Source organism: Camelina sativa, chromosome 3 (genome assembly GCF_000633955.1).
Source record: "Camelina sativa cultivar DH55 chromosome 3, Cs, whole genome shotgun sequence".
Lineage (NCBI taxonomy): Eukaryota > Viridiplantae > Streptophyta > Magnoliopsida > Brassicales > Brassicaceae > Camelina > Camelina sativa.
In genome coordinates this window covers 15,653,423-15,674,064 of record NC_025687.1, presented here as the reverse complement: position 1 = coordinate 15,674,064, position 20,642 = coordinate 15,653,423, and the positions used below count along the sequence as shown (strand labels likewise).

General features: G+C 35.3%; 4 protein-coding genes and 1 pseudogene across 5 annotated transcripts in view; 2 read left to right on the top strand and 3 right to left on the bottom strand.

Moving 5' to 3' along the window:
- LOC104777223 (protein BREVIS RADIX) overlaps nucleotides 1–1,910 on the bottom strand; it is a 3,259-nt gene extending 1,349 nt beyond the window's left edge. The window contains exons 1-4 of the mRNA XM_019243789.1: nucleotides 1,735–1,910; nucleotides 577–968; nucleotides 249–378; nucleotides 20–163 (exon numbers count right to left, since the gene is read on the bottom strand). Coding sequence (XP_019099334.1) covers nucleotides 20–163; nucleotides 249–378; nucleotides 577–968; nucleotides 1,735–1,848 — 780 coding nt within the window. The 5' untranslated portion in view covers nucleotides 1,849–1,910. The remainder of the gene's footprint in view (nucleotides 1–19; nucleotides 164–248; nucleotides 379–576; nucleotides 969–1,734) is intronic.
- LOC104777222 (BUD13 homolog) lies at nucleotides 10,048–13,409 on the bottom strand. Its single transcript, XM_010501435.2, has 9 exons — nucleotides 13,241–13,409; nucleotides 12,640–12,868; nucleotides 11,631–12,525; nucleotides 11,298–11,365; nucleotides 11,147–11,211; nucleotides 10,953–11,056; nucleotides 10,792–10,864; nucleotides 10,504–10,684; nucleotides 10,048–10,401 (listed from the first exon to the last, which is right to left on the bottom strand). Exons 2-9 carry the CDS (start codon nucleotides 12,848–12,850, stop codon nucleotides 10,316–10,318), a joined length of 1,683 nt encoding a protein of 560 aa, XP_010499737.1. The 5' UTR covers nucleotides 12,851–12,868; nucleotides 13,241–13,409; the 3' UTR covers nucleotides 10,048–10,315.
- On the top strand, nucleotides 13,568–16,120 carry LOC104777221 (histidine biosynthesis bifunctional protein hisIE, chloroplastic). 2 transcript variants are annotated; one of them, XM_010501434.1, is made up of 5 exons: nucleotides 13,568–13,805; nucleotides 15,054–15,299; nucleotides 15,376–15,471; nucleotides 15,568–15,719; nucleotides 15,795–16,120. In XM_010501434.1, the coding sequence occupies exons 1-5, from the start codon at nucleotides 13,662–13,664 to the stop codon at nucleotides 15,991–15,993; spliced, it is 837 nt and encodes a 278-aa protein (XP_010499736.1). In that variant the 5' UTR covers nucleotides 13,568–13,661; the 3' UTR covers nucleotides 15,994–16,120. The 2 variants fall into 2 exon arrangements, with proteins under 2 accessions (XP_010499736.1, XP_019099333.1); XM_019243788.1 differs by having other exon boundaries at nucleotides 13,722–13,805; nucleotides 15,058–15,299.
- LOC104779022 (agamous-like MADS-box protein AGL93) lies at nucleotides 16,532–17,684 on the bottom strand. The gene is made up of 2 exons (XM_019240269.1): nucleotides 17,052–17,684; nucleotides 16,532–17,013 (listed from the first exon to the last, which is right to left on the bottom strand). The coding sequence occupies exons 1-2, from the start codon at nucleotides 17,673–17,675 to the stop codon at nucleotides 16,786–16,788; spliced, it is 852 nt and encodes a 283-aa protein (XP_019095814.1). The 5' UTR covers nucleotides 17,676–17,684; the 3' UTR covers nucleotides 16,532–16,785.
- Nucleotides 18,439–19,802, top strand: LOC104777220 (annotated as a pseudogene).

Sequence of the window (20,642 nt, the reverse complement as noted above, 5' to 3'; positions counted from 1 at the left end):
CCATTGGAGGTCCTCCTCCATGATAACTTCCTGGTCCATAGTTACTAGAGCCGCCATAGAAGTGATGTGGGACATTTCCTGGAGGCCTGAAGTTGTGTCTTGGAGTCCAGTCTTTGCTTTCTCTCGCTGAATCCATCTTAGAGTACGTTGAATCTCTCTGTGACTGAAAAATAAACTTGTGTTACCTTCTTTGGTGAATAAAAGATAAGGTTCACAAAGGTTCTTGTCTGAAGAGAAAGATGAAAGACCTGATCCTCGGATCTAGCAGGCGTTTGTAGAGCTTGGCGGTTAAATCTTTGTACATTGTAAAGCTCAACGATCTTGTCATAGTTCTCACCCCACCACCGTTGTGCTTGCCACTTATCAAACATCTCCCGGCTTTCAAAAGAAAACAGAAGTAATGGTAAATTTCTATCTCATGTTTTAGCTGTAGAAGTCATGAAGTGAGATATATCTTAAGCACTTGGTGTCTCAAGCAATGTCTAACTAAACCTACCAACATACATATCGAAACAGGAGACAAGACAAACTAAAAAAGAGCACAGACATAAAGGTTGTTTTGAGTTATTTAAATACCTGAAGCGGATCCGTTTGAGATCGTTTCCTCCAGTAGGAAGCGAAGCGAATGTAATATGAACACCAGGTTCTACTTGAGCCATCCACTCTTTAGGCCCTTCATCATCCAGTACCACATCACAAGACTGTGCAGAGATAGATTCCCGATCATTTCCATATATTGATGTAAATTTTGAGTCTGACCGTCCAGCTGGATGGTGAGAAGAGTTTGTGAAGTCCCAAGCAGGAGTTGAACCCGCACTTCCACCCATGTAAGGATATGGAACACCTTCAGAAGCATTGTCATAATCCGGGAAATGTCTATGTCCTTTCTTTAAAGGGCTGCTAGAGGAACCAGTGCATGGCTTGCATTGTTTATAAGCACCAGAGAATTTTAAAGCCATATCTTTGATCTGCATAACATAATAGGCACCCAAAAAACACCGATTAGGCCTTTAACCATGACTAAGTATATTTTTTTAAGCCTAACGAAGTTAAAAAGGAGGTCTACTATGATGATTGATCATTCTTAAAAGAACATTCAGTAAAGCTAATGAGATCTAACATAAGTATATAAAAAAATACTTCAACTTGTCTTTCTCAGTCTGCAAAAACACAATCATACCGGCCCACTTTTTATTTTGTTATTTGTTCTTTTGATTTTACTAAAATAGTTACCCCCACCCTCAAACCCTTTCTTTATTCCCTGTCTAGGTATGTATTTAGATCAGTCTTCATTAGCAATATTCATCAAAGCATGGCCCATCATCATAAGCTTTAATCAGCCACTATATAATCCTATAAATTTAAATTGTTTTAGTATAGTTGTTTTGACTTTCATGCCTAGTCACATAGGGGAGGAAACAAACACTGACATGAAAACTATTAAAAGAGAGATCTAGTGAAAGATTCCAAAGTGAAGTGAAGTTGCATCACTGTAAGATCTCTCTGTCCTAAAACAACAGTAGTAACCCTCTATCTATCCTTTGGTAAATAGAATCTCTAAGATAAAAGAAACGAATATGAGTCAAATCTATGGACCGTACGTTACTTATATCTAAAGTTTGTTGTTTCACGAGCAAGGGGAGAAAAAAAGCAATAGAATAAAGTGAAAGAAAAAAAGCAGAGAAGGATCAACAAAGAAAGAAGATACTGAGATCGAGAGAGAGAGAGAGAGACCTGTATGGTTAGGCTTTTGACGGCTTCTTTAGTATTGGGAGTGGTGCCACCACGCGCTCCATGTTCAACTTCTTCACCTCCGTCTGCTTTGGAACAAGCTATACAAGAAAACATCTTTGCCCCTCTCTTTTTTCTTGTATGTGTGTTTCTCTCTGCCTTATCAGCCCCTATAAAAACCAGAGTCTCCTACTTAAAAAACACATCTCACAACCAAACCTCTACTACTCTACGCAAAATGAATAATTTTTTAAAAAAACGTAGAGTAGTGCTAAATCCACAATCCGACATTATAACACGGGTAGAGAGAGCTTATGTAATCATCATAGTACACATTTAAATAAATATAGGGAAATGATGAGAGTTGTCCTACAATAGTAACAAGACAATTGTAAACATTAGTTAGAGAAGTTGGAAACATATAAAAAGAGAACTTGGATTTTTAAAATTGTCGTTTTCTTATAACGCAACACACAAACAGAAAAGGACAAAGTTGTTGATGACATATCTCTCTAGTCAGGAAACAACTACTACTCATGTTATAAATAGAAAAATGAAACTTGATTGATAAATTGGTTGTTTAACTCTCATGAAGAACCAATGCTATAAATATCTCAAGAACTAAATCCATCTATGAAAACCAAAAAAAAATGGGAAACCAATATATGTTTAAATTAGTGGAGTGATCTTGATAGAGACAAAAGTGTTAAAACTACAAGTTATATTTTTCTTTATTAAAAAAAAAAAAAAAAGAGTTTGGGGATCAGAGGATAGGACCCCAGTGCAAGGAAAAAAAAATGTGCAAATCCAAACACCTGAAATGGTATATAAAACACATTATTTTACAAGTAATATAATATTCTAAAGAAGATCATAACAGAGACCAATGGTTCTTTATTCTACTTTAAATGTGTGCAGCAAAGATCCGATCCCTCAACTAACAAAAAAAGCTCTAGTATAATTACATTTTAAATTTTTTTTACAGTAGCCGAAATTTCTGACATTTTTCAAAAACTTAAATTATTTATATGAGTCTACTTAAAATAATATGTTCTGATTCCCATCCCCGTGCTTAACACAATTTAGAACCGATGAAGTAAAAAAATAATAATAATAATTCGAATCAATGAAAAAGGAAAAATAAAATAAGTTTTTTTAACAAGAAAAAGGAATATTGACAGTCACGTGTTAAGAAAAAGAAAAAGAGTTTGGTTACTATATTTAGGGTTTATGAGTGATGATGGACCAATCTAAACCGTGTCGCGACATGAGAAGAGCTCTATGGATATATATATTCGAAAGTAAACAAAACAAAAAAACTGATACAAAAGCCTATTATTATTCTCACCTCAGAAAACGACTTCTTCTTCATGGAATATTTTAATTTTTTTTTTTAAATCATTTCAATCAAAAATAAAGACCCAAACATTAAATCTTGATTTAGAATGTAGAGTTTTAAAATATACTCAAGTACTAACCTTTTTTTTTCGATATCTGAGAAACAACAAAACAAGTTGATTGTAAGATTTATGTTTTGCTCTGTGGAAGGAAGGATTAGTCTATTTAGGACGCCGGCACGAGTGGGGTTCGGCTCTGTGTCTAAGCCTATAAATAGACCATCAATGGCTGCAGAGAGTAAAGAAAGAGAGAGAGATTAGTGGTGTTGTGTTACAGACACAGTAGTTATTGTAATAAATGTATACTAGAAAACAAAAGGACGAATACAATTTATGATTATTATTATTATTTAGCAACGTTTTATTTTCTCAAAAAATAAAGGGTTAAAAGTAATGGAACGACAATAAATACCGGGAAATTTTTGAATTTATTTTTATTGAAATTGAATGTAACATTTTCCCCTGGAAAGTTTCTGATTAATTGGGTTTAGTGAGAAAGAAAAAATCTGAGGAAAAAAATTATGGAAACTTATTTGGTTTTTATCAGAGAGAAACGACGAATCGAATCTGTCAAAAAATCAAATCAATCAAAGTGTGTGACAGTGTAATTTTTTTAAATACAAAAAAAAAAACACGCTGAATCTTTCTTTTGTTTTTTTTCCGGGAAATTTTTTATGAAAAGATCGATCGGTAAAAATAAAATCAGTGACTAATCGTTTCTACAGAACAAGAAAAAACAAAGTAACGAATCTCTCTGTTTTATTATTTTCCCGAGAAAATTTCAGATCATAACACCTTTGTGTCGTAGTACTGACCTGAACGTCTTACTTCGTGTAAAACTGGAATCTGATTCTGAACAAAAGCTCCAAATCAAAAATCTCTAGAAAATCTTCTTCGTCTTCTCGGAGATAAATATGTAAGAGAACGAAAACGAACGAACGAAACCGGGTTGAGAATTCGGGTTATCGGGTGACCCGGGAACTGCAACAGAGCTCCGAGTTGTTTTTTTGTTTTGTTGTGTGTTTCTTTCTAACTAGTAGAGAGACGAAGAGAAAGAGAAGAGACAAAGAGGTTCGAAGAGTATTTATATTATCTATTTTTTAACGGCGTTAAATGTTTAAAAAGACCGTGACTTAACGGAGTTTGTTTTTTTGGTGTGCCGATGAAAGGTTGGTCTCGGGGAGAGACGGCAGCGAGGGCCCATGTTGTCTACCCGGTGACGGAGATGGCTTACGTGTGCTGTAAGTTGCTTACGTGGCGGTTCACGATTGGTTTAAGACAGCTGAAACCGGGTCGGGTTTTGGTCACGATATATTTGACAAGGCTTAGGGAACCGTCGCATCACCATTCGCTTTGCTTGGTTTTGTCATGTACATGTGTGTGTGTTGTTGTTGTGGCCTGTGGGTTCTCTCATCATCTCTTTCTCTCTCTCTCTCTCTCTCTCTTTTTTAGTTTTTAAGATTATTATGTGCATATGTTTTCATCGTTTTGTCTTGTTTTGGTTATGATCCATGTGTGTGTGACATATTTTTTATTTTGTTTTATCATGTTTCTACAAAATGAGTAAAGAAGCATCGCTTGTGATGAATAATATAGAGAGAAACGATGAATTCATAATAGCGTTAAAGTGTTTCAAGTTGAAGTGTGTTTGGTTAGCTTAGATACTGTCCCCATCATGGATTAATGTTGGCATGGTGGATGAGAGAATTCAAGTATGGGATACATATATACTAACTATTTTCTATTTATTTTTCCACATGTGATGTGTTTTTTTTTTTGTCATGTTTATTAGGCTAATGTTTATGGTACATTTATGCATTGTAATGCTTTCAAGTGTTTCTTATTTATGTCTTTTTCTTGATTGGCTAATCAAAACTTTCTCTAGTACACAAGAGCTTTGCAAAATTGACGTGTTTAGTTATGTATTTTTTTTGTTATATCTCATATTTTATGTAATTTCAAAAATATATTAATTTGATACTTTCACTCAATTATGGGATTATCAAAAGTTAAGTGTAATGTCAAATGAGTTTTCGGACAAGCATTCTTAATTTTGGGGATAATGATGATATATTTGGGATATAAAACAGTGATTATGGATTTATGGTGGTTATGAACTGATCATCTAATGCAAAATTCTAATCAAGAAATTACTTCAATTTCACTGAACGTTACAGTTTACATAGCTAGCTAATCATAAAATTTTCGAAGAAAGCACACAATTGAACTGGAATTCTAAAATATACTGTATTAAAAAAGGCATATTAGTAAACATAAAAGGTTAATCACCATGCATGAGAAGTTTCACATGTATAGCGTAAAAGTAAGCATGTATAGTTAATAGTTCGAATCATTATAAAATTTTGAGATAATATGTGACGAAAGAGCTTGGCTTTACTTAGTCGTGTTGTTCATCGATTTTTTTCGTTCTTTTAGATAAAAATTGTAGGACAAAAAAAACTCACTTGATTCCGATAAAGATGCATGGTAAACTAAAACACAAACTTTTGATTATAAAATTACTAAATATTAGTAGGCATCAGGAGATCCTTCTCCAAAGTCTCATAGGTAGGCTTATGATATCGTTAACGTTAATTCGCGGTTAAGTAATAGGCATTACACTTCTCTGTAATAATATACAATTTATGATCACGTTATATTTGTACATGAACTTGTGTAAATCCGTACACTAACTAAACTAATCTAGTTAATCCTTTTATACCAAATTTTGACTTAAGCAAACATTGACTTAACATCATAGTAAAAAAAAACATCTTAGTCATTAGTCAATTCCTCTAAAAAGGTTACATAAAACCAAATAAATTTTGTCAAGACCTACATAAAACTAATACATTATTTTATCATGAAAAGAAAAACATTAATGTAAATAATCAGTTTAATAATTTTTAAAATTGTTATTTTAGTTTGTGGTTGATCATATCACATAGTCTATTAGTAAAAGTAAAACTATATATAAAACGAAGTTTTTTTAGGATGGATCATTTAGCAAATTTTATGGTCAATTCGGTTTAAACCAAAGTTTGTTAGTTTGTCCAAGCAGTTAACTTTTGTATGTGAATCAAAACGAAAATTAAAAACACAATATTTCGTAGCGATTATTACTACTATACTTAATAAGTTGTAACAAAATGCCGTAAATATTTATGCTTTATTTTGTTGTTCAACTTTTCTTCTGATCAAACATCCAGTACAAGTACTAATATATATTTTACTAAAAGCATCTAACTATCTTTTTTTTATAAGTATATTAAACGAACTCTAGTTCGATCTTTTAATAGAAACATTGAAAAATATAAGGTGCAGTGTCTAAAAAAGCATTTAGCTTATGTGCAACATGTTCGACGATGCTAAACTTTCTTAAAAAGAAATAAAATCAAAGATAAATATAAATGTATCTCTTTAACCCAAAACGTTGGGGGTGGCAACTTGGCTTTATTCCTGGGGCTAACCTGCCTTTAAGCAAAGAATGCTTCGAACAGAGGGACAGCAAAACTCCAAATAAAGATCCAAGACATATGAAAATAACTGAAAAAAAAAAATTAATCAGTTTCATATACTATATATATATATATAAATAAATAAATAAATAAATAAATAAATATATATATTAATGAAAAGTGGTTATTGTAAAAAAACATTTTTGTGATTTAGGCTAATACCTTTATATATATATATATATTTTTTTTTTTTTACATTTATGATATTTTAGAAATGTTCTGAATATTGTATAGGGTTCAAAACAAATATTTGTGGTATTTTAATTAATATATAGATCTTTTAAGTCTAAACCATTTCTTTTTATTAAAGAACTGCATCAATTTTGAATGTAATATTTTTAAATTAGTCTTTTATATGAAGAAGAAATGTACGAGAGGTCCGAAGGTTTTGGAAACATATGGACTATGTAAAAAATATTTTTTAAAAATTACTCCGTTTCAAAATATAAGATGTTTTAGATAAGCTTTTTGTTTCATAATATAGGATGCTTTCAAGTTTCTATGCAACTTTTAGATTAGTTTAGTATTTATATTATGCAGTATTGTTTCTGATTAGTTGAACTTGTTAAAAGTAAATATTTCTTAATATGCGTGCTTTAGTTAAAACATCTTATATATTGAAACTGAAATGGAGGGAGTAATAAATTCTATACAAATTTTCTTAATGTTTATTATATAGTTAATGTAAGAAAATAGTTAATGTAAGAAAAGTATAGTCAATGTCCCCAAAACGACGTTTCCCATCTTGTCTTACATTAAATTTTGTCTTTTGGAGTTGTTTTACTAATAAAAATTACAAACATGTTCTTCAGCTTTAGGGCTTTTTTTTTTTAATTTTTATATTCCTTTTAGACATCTTTTCACTGCATAGTTAGATCATATTCCAATTATAGTTAAATGAATCATATCCCACTTTTTTGTTTGGACAAACAGAAAATCATATCCCATTTATGTTTCAAAATTAAAATTCCAAATTTCTAATTTTTATATAATTACAATACGCTTTATATAAGTTATTCAGAACGATATTTTGCTAACATTATATATTTACTAATGTAAGCAGTTTGCAAGTTCATTTTGATACAATAAATAAAGTAAGGACAATATAAAAACTTGATATGCTAAGCTTCTTTTAGAAACTATTCCGAATAACGAGTGGACTTATATTTTAGTTTGTAATTAAATTCTTTTACAGTAGCATTAACTAATGTTGCTCAGGTACAAGAAAAATATTGAACGTTTACTCTAATTTAAAAGGTTTGTAATGAAGTCCACCAATTCTGCATTTGAACCAATCAAACCAGAAATAATTGATTTTTTTCTTTCTGGTGCCTTTGGCAGTTCTTGATTGGTTTTGGTCTCAAAAACTTGCTAAGTTGACCGGAAGCGAGTAAGAGAAGAGTTGTCGTTATAGACTAATAGTTGAGAGGATTGAAAAAATAGTGAGACACTATTGATTTGATAAAGTCATAAAAAACGTACAATGATTTAATAACTTTGACACTTTTCAATGATATTGTGAACGTTTGTATTGTGCACAAATGTAGTAAATAGCAGTGCTGCAAATTGTTGTACGTCCACAATGTTATATATTAAATGTAAAGTTTGGATACTTCCAAATTTTATTAACTTCAGCTACAAACGTAAATTTGAGTGATGGACGTGACAATAGTGTGTACATATTAGTAAATTTGTGTCGCGACGACCGACAAACGAGTATTAATGTATAGATGTGTAACTTCCAAAACCTTAAACAATCAAGTTATCAAACGATCACACGTTTTCATAAGTTTGGGAATGACTAAATAATATTAGTATATTAATTATCATAAATGTATACATGTGACAACAAGATATTGCACCCAAAACAAAGTCACAACAAGACATGTAGAGTCTACTGATCTGTATTAATCTTATCTATTAGATAATTTTGGTTTATTTACTTTTAACACTGAAATGACTATGAATCAAACATTGTACTATGTAAAAAATTATGATTTTAATGTAGTTATAAAATCTCTTAATGGAATAAACTAAAATATTTAAACCTACTTAATTAAATAACCATAAGTCGATTGACGCCCACTTTAGTTAGAAAATATAGTCATCCATCAAGTTAAACAGTCGTATTTTACCACAAAGCAATATATCAATGGTTGTTAGTTTGCCAATAATGTTTCTTTCTATCACTAACATGCACTATGGTGAACTGAATTTGGATAATGACACCATTAACTTGAACCCTTGTTATTGGAGATATCATTTTAATGAGTTTGTACTTATAACCAGTTTGAAATTTTGATAAAGAGGAAAAGACTAGTTTCAAAACATGGGCAACGCACTTTCTTATGTCTCCCCTTTTCCTTTTAAGTACTAAAACAATGTTTAATTTGAACTGAAATCTTCTAAAGCAATGAGACTATAGTTTTATTTTATTTTACAATTTCAAAAATTCGTAATACAGAAAATATCGTGAAAGTATTAAAGATACAAATTTATCCGAAAATACATTATTTTTTTTCTTTTATCTTGTGATTTTTAATAGTTACAATTTGTTGGGCTATGTATGAATGTATTGTGTATAGTACGAATATTTTGTTTGGATAGTTACATACACCAACCTACACTTATAAACCGTGTTGATTATAAATTGATAAAGACCTTTTTCATTTACTACTTATATAATCGAAAAGAACAATATTTCAAAACTTAATTAAGATTGTGAAAATGAAATCACTTGAACTCTAATATTTACAATACTTGGATATGTGAAAATTAGTAGATTTAGCAGTTATGAAATGAGTAATGAATAGTATAGTCCTACGTTAGAAAAGGTAAAAGCGTCATCAGGTGATCTTCTTTATCTCGCAATTCCTTTCCCTATTTCCCAGGTTTCCCTTAATCCTTTTCCTTTAAATTGGTTTTTCCTCATTTCTGTTTTAGGAAGTAAAGAGAACATACTCCTTATTTATTTGCTTAGGAATAGAAGAAAATACAAAAAGAAAACAGTCAAAATAAAATCATTTCCCAGTGAACATGTTCTCTTATGACCTGACAATCATAATCCTAGATCAACGTCTTACAAATAAATTAGGTGTCCGTGCATACTTATTGAGATGTGCTTGGAATTTTGCTGCCACTAATAACCAAAATCAGATAAAGTATAATAATTTCAAAACTATAACTTGGAAACACTTTTTGCAACAAAACAACACAAAACATTAGGCTGGCCCTTATAAAGTTACCGAATCTACACTTTAGATTACATGCATACACAAGTAACAACGATGGGTTCATCGTGTTTGATTTAACTTGAAACTTTTTGAACTTTTTTTTACTTCTATTTATTCTGTACTACTTCGATAGTGTTAGTGTTACAGCTCGTTTAGATAACCAGAGAATAAAATTATAAATCCGAATAAACACTTGAGTGCGTTTTCTTGGACTGGTTCCTTACGTTACGTACCAACTGCATCAGCCCGATCGTACAAGACTCAGGCCAAACTTTATATATGGTTATCTCACATTCCAAACCAGAATCAGCATTCCTCTTAAGTCTAAACGGCTCAGTTATCGGACATATAGAACAAATACAAACCCAAACTTCCTCAGTTTAGAAAGGTTGTTATATCCCGAAACAAACCACATTTTTCCCAACAAAATCTTGATTCACATGTCTGCAACGGACCAGAGATAAGCCTCTATTTCTGTTGCTTTCTTCTCATTGGTCTTCTGAATCATTCGCTTCTCAGTTCCTGAAACCATTACACCAGACAAAAATAACAGATCAGACAACTAATCTTCTAATGGAATGTTTGAATGTGAATAATGAAAACAAATGTATCAGAGTAACTTACCGTTGCTACGGTCGACCCCATCCCAGTGTCTACCCGGTTTAATTCCATACCGGTTTGTAGCAGCTTCTAGTCCTCTCGTCAACCAACTGTGTTTAGGCACAGCTTGTGGTATAATGAACCCAGATTCTTTCATCTTCTCATCGTCTCCTAGATCCACAAGAGTTGTCTCATGCCGCTTTTTCTGCCATATACAAAATTGGTAATACATTAGGATGTTACATTTTATGACAAGACAATCTTGGTTATTCATAATCATAGGTTTGTGGTAAGCAGAAGTAATTTCAATACCTTGACCAAATGAGCCATTGGATCTCCCCATCTAACTCTTTCTTTCATCATTTGATCAAGCTCGGGATCATCCCTGAAACGACAGATATAAAACCGTTTAAATAAACAACCAAGTACATAATAGCTCAACCTCGAGTCAAGAAGAAGAATTAATAAAATACCTTGTCCGAGCAAATGGCTTCTCCTTCTCAAGCTCAAGTTCCTGTAGTCTAGCTTCAGCTTCACGCTTCTGAGCTAAACCTTTGCCCCATTCCAGTTTTATCTCCTACAAGAATTAGGCAATTACATTGGTAACTTTATTTGTCTCGGATTTAGATTACAATATCTGTTTTCAGGAGTAACGAACAAACAGTACCTTTGGCTTCTCAATTACTTTTTTTTGCTTGGATTTAAGATATTCCTCCTTTGTTATACGCTTCCCTGCAAAATCAGGAAGCATCAGGGAGTTAGGCATGAGATTATGGATTTACGCTACAGCTTATAATGACTAAAGATCTATAGTCCACCTGTGATCTTGTCACGGAACACTGCTTCTGCATTTTGACCAGTTAGCTCGGAATCCATATTTTTAAACCTGCACAGGAGTATAATTTGTCAGAAAAATAGCAGCCTAAACTGTGCAGTCAAGAATCTCAAATCATCGTTACTGAAGACTGGTCTCTTTATGAATTCCCTATTACAAGACACAGAAAGACAAAATCTTAGCAACTTAGGAAGAAGTAGGCAACATCAAACTTCAGAAAACAGGAAACCACTCTTGCCCGATACTATTGAAACAACCCTGATGCCTATCACTTAAACACAGTGTAAAAAATCTTATTCTACTTTCTGATAATTACCTCAATTGTTCATCCTCCTTTTTCTTTCGATATTCACTTCCAATGTCTTTGCCACTAATCAATCCGGTCTTTCGTTGCTCCTTAGCTGTTTGAGGAGGTGGTGATTCTCTGCGTGGTCTCCGTGGAGGAGAGCTATCAATATTGGAATTCCTGGACACATTTTCAGAAGAACGTCGAGAATCCGCAGTTTTTCTTTGAGGAGAAAGATCCGAGTCTCGAGAAGCCTTATTCCTGCGGGGAGGAGACAAATCAGCATTTGAGGCAATAGATTTTGCAGGCCTTCTACCCGGTTCAGGTGATGGAGAATGATATCGTCTTCTTCGTGGAGGAGAAAGGTCATTGCTCTCCTTTTTTACATCTGCGACAGGTGAACCATGTAAATCCCTTTTCCTGCGAGGAGGAGATAAATCATCGTCCAACTCAACAGAATCAGAACGCCTTCTACTAAATCCACGTGATGGAGAATGAACCTGTCTCCTGCGAGGAGGAGATAGATCTTCACTCATATTTTTGGGGACTTTATCTTCAGGTTCAGGAGAAGGCGAGTCATTCCTGGCTTTTCTTTTGCGAGGTGGTGACATATCGGAATCATATTTTCTGTTAGGTTCAGGTGAAGGCGTATTGTGACGTTTTCTCCGACGTGGTGGTGACATATCTGTTTCAGCTCTATCCGCAACCGCGCGTCTAGGTTCAGGCTCAGGAGAGGGCGAGTCATTACGAGTTCTTTGCCTACGTGGAGGAGAAATATCAGATGCTGTGTCTTCACGGCTTGGAGGTAACGTCACCCACCCACTCCCATCCTCAGCAATGGCATTATGAGCACGCCTTGCCTTAATTTCCTCCAACCTCCTCATTCTCTTAACTTCAATGTCTTCATCAACCACAGGTTTTTCCTCTTCACGAAACAAAACAAAACATGTCAGTCCAAAACTGTTTATTAGATCATAGAAGTGAAAGCATAGGAGATACAACTAGTCCAAGAAACAAGAAACAGTAAAAAGAAATTTACCTGCTGAATCATTTTCGCTTTCATCCTCTTCAGGATCAACCTGCTTCTGCCAAACAGGATCTTCATCCACAACTAAAACACCTTTGGCTTCAGGTTTAACTGGCTTCTTCTTCTGCTTCTTCTTCTTCTTCTTCTTTTCTACAACATCACTACATTCATACTTCTTCAAGTAATCTTTTAAAGAATTGCCTCCTGCTCTTGCAGCAGCCATCTCTGAGATATTTGAAGCCTAAAATACCAAATATATAAATTCAATTCAGAAACCAGAGGCTCAAATCAAACAGGAATCGAAAAATTGACAGTATGAATAACAATGCCACCCATTCATCATCTTAAGAAAACAAATTGAACCAATCCAGAATCAACAATTAGTAGCAGCAACACTCGAATAAGCATCAATCAAGCCCTAGGTTACCACTATCTATCTAGCCGGAAACAAAAAAAAACTGAGACTGAATCGAGAAACAACAAAACAATGCTAAGTCTCTTATATAGTCATCAAATTCACATAAAACCGTTGCATCTGCTCTAGAAGCGATTCTATAAAACCGAGAGAGCGAAACGAAGAGACGTACATACATAGAATCGTAAAATTACCAACCTAATCGGAAAAACTAACGCCGGAGATGACCGTGAAAGTATCGGAAAACCCAACGCGAAAGGTTGATAGATGATAACTCGGGGGGGGAGATGTTTCTAGGGCTTTTGGATCCCAAAAATCCCCTTGGAGACGACGAAGAGAGTAAAAAAAAAAAAAAGAAAAAAACAAGTTATGGCGGAAATTGAAATTTGAAGCAATTACAGGGATGCTTTTGTAAATTTCGAAAATGGAGGTAGACTGGGGGGCATTTTAGTCTATTTGAATATATGCTGAGTCGGTCTTTAAAAAGCCCTTCACTGTCTCTGTAACTAAACCACAAAACTCAGAAGAACTAGTTAGGGTTTATTCTTCTTCCGTCACTCTTTTATATTCAGTCCGCCGCCACTTTTGGTTCCTCTTTTATAAGCGCTCCATCGAGTTAATGGCGGTATCGTACAATGCATTAGCTCAGTCTTTACATACGAGAAGTAGCTGTTTCATCCCAATCAGATATACTAAGCAGAGAAGCAGATCCAATGTCGTATTCGCGTCTAATGATAATAAAAACATTGCTCTTCAAGCTAAGGTAAAACTAGTGAATTAATCTTTTGTATAATCTAAACTTTATGATCTGTAATGGAATCGTGTTAAGCTTAAATTGTATCTAGAACTAGTTGCAGAAGCTTTGGATTAGAGGTTGGGTTGAATATCGAACCAGACATTGTCAGGTGCTTACTCTTTGACATATGAGTAACTACTGTTACATGTCGGGTAGATAAAATAGAGAGAAGGAAAAGCTTTTTTGATGGTTTCCATTTTTAGGTTTGGATATTCTCTTTTAAGATGCTCATCGTTTGCTTAGTTGTCTGCATTTGGTGATGACTTGAGCTACATCTGTTCATCACATTCTATTAAAGCATTGAATTGAAGAAAGTAATTTAGTTCTATGGACACATTCTGTAGTTAACTTATGTTCAGCTTAGAGACTAGTGAGAATAATTGGTAATTACGATTGGCCTTTGTGTTAATGTTTCTTGTATAATGTAAAGTTGGGATTTTGTTGCCAGAGATGGTCAGGTTCCTACCCTTTGACATGTGGGTTTGGACTGTTACATCTCTGGTAAAGAAAAGAGAGAGAAGGAATAGCTTTTTGATGGTTTCCATCTTTTGGTCGGGATTTCTCTTTCAAGGTGCTCATCGTTTGCTTTGTCATCTTTGTTCCGTGATGACTTGAGCTACATCTGTTCATCACATTTTGATATCTTTTCAAGGAAAAACATTTTGTCTTTGGGGTCTCACGTTTAAGAGTCATGCTGCATTGATCTGTCAGTGAACTAAAGATTCATGTTCTTACTCTAATTTGTTGTTATTTGTTAGTCTATACTTACATCCCGTATAGTTGAGATTTGGCCAGAGATGGTCAGGTTCCTACTCTTTCACTAGTGAGTTGGAACTGTTACATCTCTGGTAAAGAAAACAGAGAGAAGGAAGGGCCTTTTGATGGTTTCCATCTTTTTGTCTGGAATTCTCTCTGAAGGTGTTCATCGTTTGCTTGGTCGTCTGAATCTGTGATGGCATGGGCTACATCTGTCCTCCACAACTGAATAAATAATAATCTCCATTGAGACATTTCTCTTTTAGCTTCCAATTCTAGTCCGATAATGCATTTATTCTTTATATTATTAGAGAGGGGCTTGTTTGGTTTAAATTACTATGTATCTGTATTGTTAGTGTTGCAGTTGTGATCTTTTTATTGCTGTCTCAACATGCATTGTTTATGCTTCTGTTGTATTCCCTGGTGTTTATCATGGTTTCTGTTGTTTTCTTGGGTTAGGTAGATAACTTGTTGGACAGCATTAAATGGGATGACAAAGGATTAGCTGTGGCAATAGCACAAAACGTTGACACAGGAGCTGTACTAATGCAAGGCTTTGTTAATAGGGAGGCCCTCTCCACAACTATCAGTTCTCGGAAAGCTACATTCTTTAGTCGATCAAGATCAACCTTATGGACCAAGGGAGAGACATCCAATAACTTCATCAATATCCGCGACGTGTATATTGATTGCGATCGAGATTCGGTATGTTTGCTTTGACCGCTGATATGAATCATAATAGTTGTATTCTTCGTAAACTCACTGGTTTGTATTTTCTCAGATTATTTACCTTGGAACACCTGATGGACCTACCTGTCACACAGGAGAAGAGACTTGCTACTACACATCTGTTTTCGATCAGTTAAACAATGATGAGGTTTGTCTCTGTGGAGTTTTGTTTATTTACCTTTTCATGTGACAAGAGATTAATAGAAATCTGAATGAAATCAACAACTTCCTGACTGCATCACAGGCTTCAGGAAACAAGCTAGCTTTAACAACATTGTATTCGCTAGAATCAATCATTTCCAAGCGGAAAGAAGAATCAACAGTTCCTCAAGAAGGTAAACCGTCATGGACTCGACGGTTATTGACTGATGACGCTCTGCTTTGCTCAAAGATCAGGTATATTGTCGGTTATCTGTAATTGTATTTGAGCTTTTTGATCGTTATGAAGCTTATTGGGATTTTTTGTTTCAGGGAAGAAGCTGATGAGTTATGCAGAACACTGGAGGATAATGAGGAAGTTTCAAGAACACCATCGGAGATGGCTGATGTGTTATACCACGCAATGGTGCTTCTATCTAAAAGGGATGTGAAGATGGAAGATGTTTTTGCAGTTCTTAGGAAACGCTTCTCTCAATCTGGAATCGAGGAGAAGCAAAACCGTACAAAGTGACTGTTTTTTTCGATTGACCGTTTTCATGTATTTGCTAGAATTTTTGAAGTTACTGGTCATTGTGAAATTGTGTATTGTATGATTTGATATTTTTTGTTATAAAATAAATAAATGGTTCGTTTACGCATTTAACTTGGCCAAAAAAACACAACATAATTCTTCATGTGGTACAAAGTTAGTAGCCTCTATCACTTTTTGAGACCTTTCTACCTGTCCAATATGTTTCAACCAACTCTGTTCCAGTTACGTACCTCACAAGAACTCATAGAAATTAAACAAAACTCATTCATAGGAACAAGGTAGTAGGAACGTTGTACTTGAACTAATTATGATTTTACTTTTTTTGTTATATCATCTTCGAATTTTAGATACTAGAGCACACAGTTAGGAGCATCAATCAAAAACTCTGTGCCTTAATGTTCAAAAACAAGAGCAGTAGCTTCCGTTTCATAGCATCCTCAAGATATTAGAACTGTGGTCTTGTTAGACAGAACAAATTGCTAGACTCATACACTTAACCGTCACTTGCAAAACTGTGGTCTTGCAAACAATACAAATTGCAAAACTGTGGTCTTGCAAACAATACAAATTGCAAAACTGTGGTAGAAGTTCTATTTTCAAGTTGCAAAACTGTGATAGTTCTAACAATATCATCTGTCCGAAGCCGAAGCCAAGACTATGTTACAAAACTTGAGAAAAAAAAAATGCATTCATACTAACCAAAACATACAATTATTCAAAAGATAATAACAAAAATTCTCGACTTATTACAAACCCTAAAATCTAAATTGGTCACAACAAAGTTGTCCCAAGTGAAGCCGAACTCGTCGATGGGTCAAAGGTAGAAACAGAGGAGTCAGGGAGTTGGCAGAAGCTACCGTTGTCATGGTTATAGAGAAAGACTGAAAATTTGCTCTGATGTTGTTGAGTCAATGATGGCGTCGATAGGTCTTGCTCTGTTCCGCTCATCAATGATGGATCTGGTGTGAAGAAGCCGCCGGAAGACACCACAGGGTTCTTCTGATTGGGTTCCGCNACAAAGTTGTCCCAAGTGAAGCCGAACTCGTCGATGGGTCAAAGGTAGAAACAGAGGAGTCAGGGAGTTGGCAGAAGCTACCGTTGTCATGGTTATAGAGAAAGACTGAAAATTTGCTCTGATGTTGTTGAGTCAATGATGGCGTCGATAGGTCTTGCTCTGTTCCGCTCATCAATGATGGATCTGGTGTGAAGAAGCCGCCGGAAGACACCACAGGGTTCTTCTGATTGGGTTCCGCCTGGTTCTGTAACCGAAGAAGCTTATCTTGTAACACCCGTAGAGAACTCTCTAACGAAGCCTCCATCTCCAAAACTTTCTCAGAGAATCTGTTGTCCGTGATATCAAAAGATGTCTTCTTGTCTTTGAGGCCGGTCTTCTTATTCAGAAACAGAGAAAGGTTTGTGCTTTTCTTGCGTCTCTCCCTATCGTTGAGTTTGCTGAATCTCTCCGCCATGTCTCGAACCTTGGATTGATCTTCCGGCCATGTCCTGACGAGTTCTCCGTCACGGTTGTAGTATATAACACAGACTTCGACATCGCACAGGATTGAAAGCTCGGAGGCTTTCTTAAACATGGTATGTTCTCTCATAGGAAGATTCGTTGTCTTCTTTGATACGGAAGAGAGCGAGGGTTGTTTCTTGAACATCTTCGGTTTCTCACCTACAACAATTTCGTTGTTTTGTCCTTCGTCAACATTGAAGAAGAAGAAGCCATCATTGTACGTCGCTACGTTGTTTGTTTACAGAGAAAAAAAAAGAGAGTAAAAGAAGAAGCTTTAGTTTCTTGACAGAGAGAAAATAAAAAATAAAAACTCTTTGGAGAACTAGGGTAAAACACAACACGGTTCAGGGTTATTATATATAATTGTAATTCTCCTTTTTCTCGTTTGTTTCAATTTTACTATATCAATCTAAATCGTATGTATCTATATATAATTAATCAGAGAAAACGAAAGAAATCCTAAATTGCTCTCTCGATCGTCATCTCACATTTATCAGCGATGAAACTCTTGTCTCTGTGTTGAAATTGACTAACGCTTCTTTCTTTGCAGGCTTTATTTGCTTAATCTCTGATCGACGAAACTGAACTCTTGTCTCTCTGTTCGAATTCACTAACGCTTCTTTCTTTGCATGGCTTTATTTGATTGATTGATCTCTTTGTCTATCAGCGACCAAACTAAACTCTTGTCTCTGTGTTGGAATTGACTAACGCTTCTTTCTTTGCAGGCTTTATTTGGTTATATCTCTCATCGACGAAACTCAACTTTTCTCTTTGTGTTCGAATATTGACTAACGCTTCTGTCTTTGCAGGCTTTATTTGATTAGTCTCTCTTTGTATTCGAATATTGACTAACGCTTCTGTCTTTGCAGGCTTTGTTTGATTTTCGTTTCTTTTGAGTGTGTTTGGTAATGATGAATATGACAGGTTGGTATTCAACGAAAGAACACTTTCTCCCCAGGAAGCGATCCAAGGAAAGTTTTGATAGGTTTATACCAAATAGGGCTGCGATGGACTTTGACTACGCTCATTACGCTCTAACTGAAGGAAGAAAAGTTAAGGATGAGGTAACTTCACCATCAAGAAAAGCCTACATAGAAGGATTAGCAGAGACAATGAATATGAATAGAAGGCGGATTCTCGCCTTCAGAAACAGACCTCTAGCTCGGCTTTCTACTAGTATTCACTCTGCTTCTTCTGATCCTCACCTACAACAACCTAGATCTGTAAAGCCTCGTAGATACATTCGTCAGACTTGTGAGAGAGTCTTGGACCTACCTGATATAGCCGATGACTTCTACCTTAACTTGTTGGACTGGAGCAGTGCTAATGTTCTAGCCGTGGCTTTGGGAGACACTGTTTACTTGCGGAATGCATCCACTGATCTTACATTTGAGCTTGTGACCGTTGATGAAGAGGAGGGACCTGTCACAAGCGTTAACTGGACGCAAGATGGTAAATCTCTTGCAGTTGGTCTTCACAACTCTGAAGTGCAGTTGTGGGATTCTTCTGATGGTAGACTGATAGAAACATTGAAAGGTGGTCACCAGTCAAGAGTAGGATCATTGGCATGGAACAATCACATTCTAACAACTGGAGGAAAGGACAGACGGGTCATCAACAATGATGTGCGGATGAGATCGCCCATTGTGGCAACTTACGTGGGTCACACTGAAGAGGTTTGTGGTCTCAAGTGGTCAGGATCAGGACAGCAACTAGCAAGTGGTGGGAACGACAACGTGGTACACGTATGGGATCGTTCCTCCAACTCAACTAGGCAATGGCTGCATAGGTTTGAGGAGCATAGAGCTGTTGTGAAAGCTCTTGCGTGGTGCCCTTTCCAATCGAGTTTGCTTGCAACTGGTGGTGGTGGCAGAGATCAGACGATTAAGTTCTGGAATACACTCACTGGGGCTTGCTTGAATTCAGTTGACACCGGCTCTCAAGTTTCTTTACTGCTATGGAGCAAAAACGAAAGAGAATTGCTTAGCTCACATGGGTATACACAGAATCAGCTTACACTTTGGAAGTACCCATCCATGGTGAAAATGGCTGAACTCACTGGTCATACATCAAGAGTTCTTTATATGGCACAGAATCCGGATGGGTGTACCGTGGCTTCAGCAGCACCAGCACAGACGAGTCTCTCAAGTTTTGGAATGTTTTTGGAGTACCAGGGACCGTCAAGAAAGTTGTTCCAAAAGTAGCTTCAGAGCTATTTTCTCATGTTCATCATATTCGTTGAAACTGTGAAGACTCTTTTTGACACTTGACATCAAACGGATTCTGAGTATTAGTTAGTGTTGTTGTCAATTATTATAGGCAGTGTCATTAGATCTCCAAATATAGCCTTAGTTTTGTCTCTTTTTTTTTTAAGAAAAGTAAATAAGATTTTAAGAACAGGTTTTAGTGTGTTGACATTTGGGACCTTGTCCACTCTTTGAGCTCTCTCACACTCTCTTATGCTTTGTTTTAATAGAAGAATGTTCCACTCTCTTGTGTTTGTTTTGTGTTCTTTGATAAAACACAAAACGTTTTAGAAAGAGACAAGAGATAAACTATAAAGACCAAAAGTTTTGAGTCCCTCAAAGTATTTTTGTGCTGGAGTTTTGAGGTAAGTAGTCACTAGTATAATTAAAAAATATAATATCAATTTAAAGGACCAAAAAAAAAGTAAGAGTAGATTGTTTATAGCTATATCTTGGATTCAAAGGACCAGCTCTTTTTGTCTGTGTAAAACTGCCATAGAGTAACACTGATTACCAGTTTTAAAACTTTGATACAGTGACCACATCAAGAGGCTTGGTTAGACGAAAACCATAGCTTTTTCTGGCAAACCAGAATCTTCTCGCTTTTGACTGCATACTCAGTCTCCTCTCTCCTGCAACTCCACCTCATCCCTTTGGCCAATGTTGTGATTGCATCCATGAAATAACTAGATTCTCGGAATATAACATATCCACTCGGTCGCAAGATCCTGTCCATCTCTAGCAAAACGTACTTCATCTCACACCTGTTCACAATATAGTTCAAGAAACACTTCAATACCAAAAAAGCCAAATCGTAACAACTCAAACTTAAACCATACCAAATTGAACAATAGTAAATTTTGTAC

Bases quoted from the DNA above. Each gene is read 5' to 3' on its own strand.
- LOC104777221 (XM_010501434.1), top strand. From the start codon at position 13,662: ATGGCGGTATCGTACAATGCATTAGCTCAGTCTTTACATACGAGAAGT. The intron at 13,806-15,053 runs GTAAAACTAGTG...TTCTTGGGTTAG, and splicing joins ACATTGCTCTTCAAGCTAAG to GTAGATAACTTGTTGGACAG. The intron at 15,472-15,567 runs GTTTGTCTCTGT...ACTGCATCACAG, and splicing joins ATCAGTTAAACAATGATGAG to GCTTCAGGAAACAAGCTAGC.
- LOC104777222 (XM_010501435.2), bottom strand. From the start codon at position 12,850: ATGGCTGCTGCAAGAGCAGGAGGCAATTCTTTAAAAGATTACTTGAAG. The intron at 11,212-11,297 runs GTGGACTATAGA...CTGATTTTGCAG, and splicing joins GTTCCGTGACAAGATCACAG to GGAAGCGTATAACAAAGGAG. The intron at 10,402-10,503 runs GTAAGTTACTCT...TAATGGTTTCAG, and splicing joins TGGGGTCGACCGTAGCAACG to GAACTGAGAAGCGAATGATT.
- LOC104779022 (XM_019240269.1), bottom strand. From the start codon at position 17,675: ATGTTCAAGAAACAACCCTCGCTCTCTTCCGTATCAAAGAAGACAACG. The intron at 17,014-17,051 runs GCTTCACTTGGG...GAACCCAATCAG, and splicing joins TTGACCCATCGACGAGTTCG to AAGAACCCTGTGGTGTCTTC.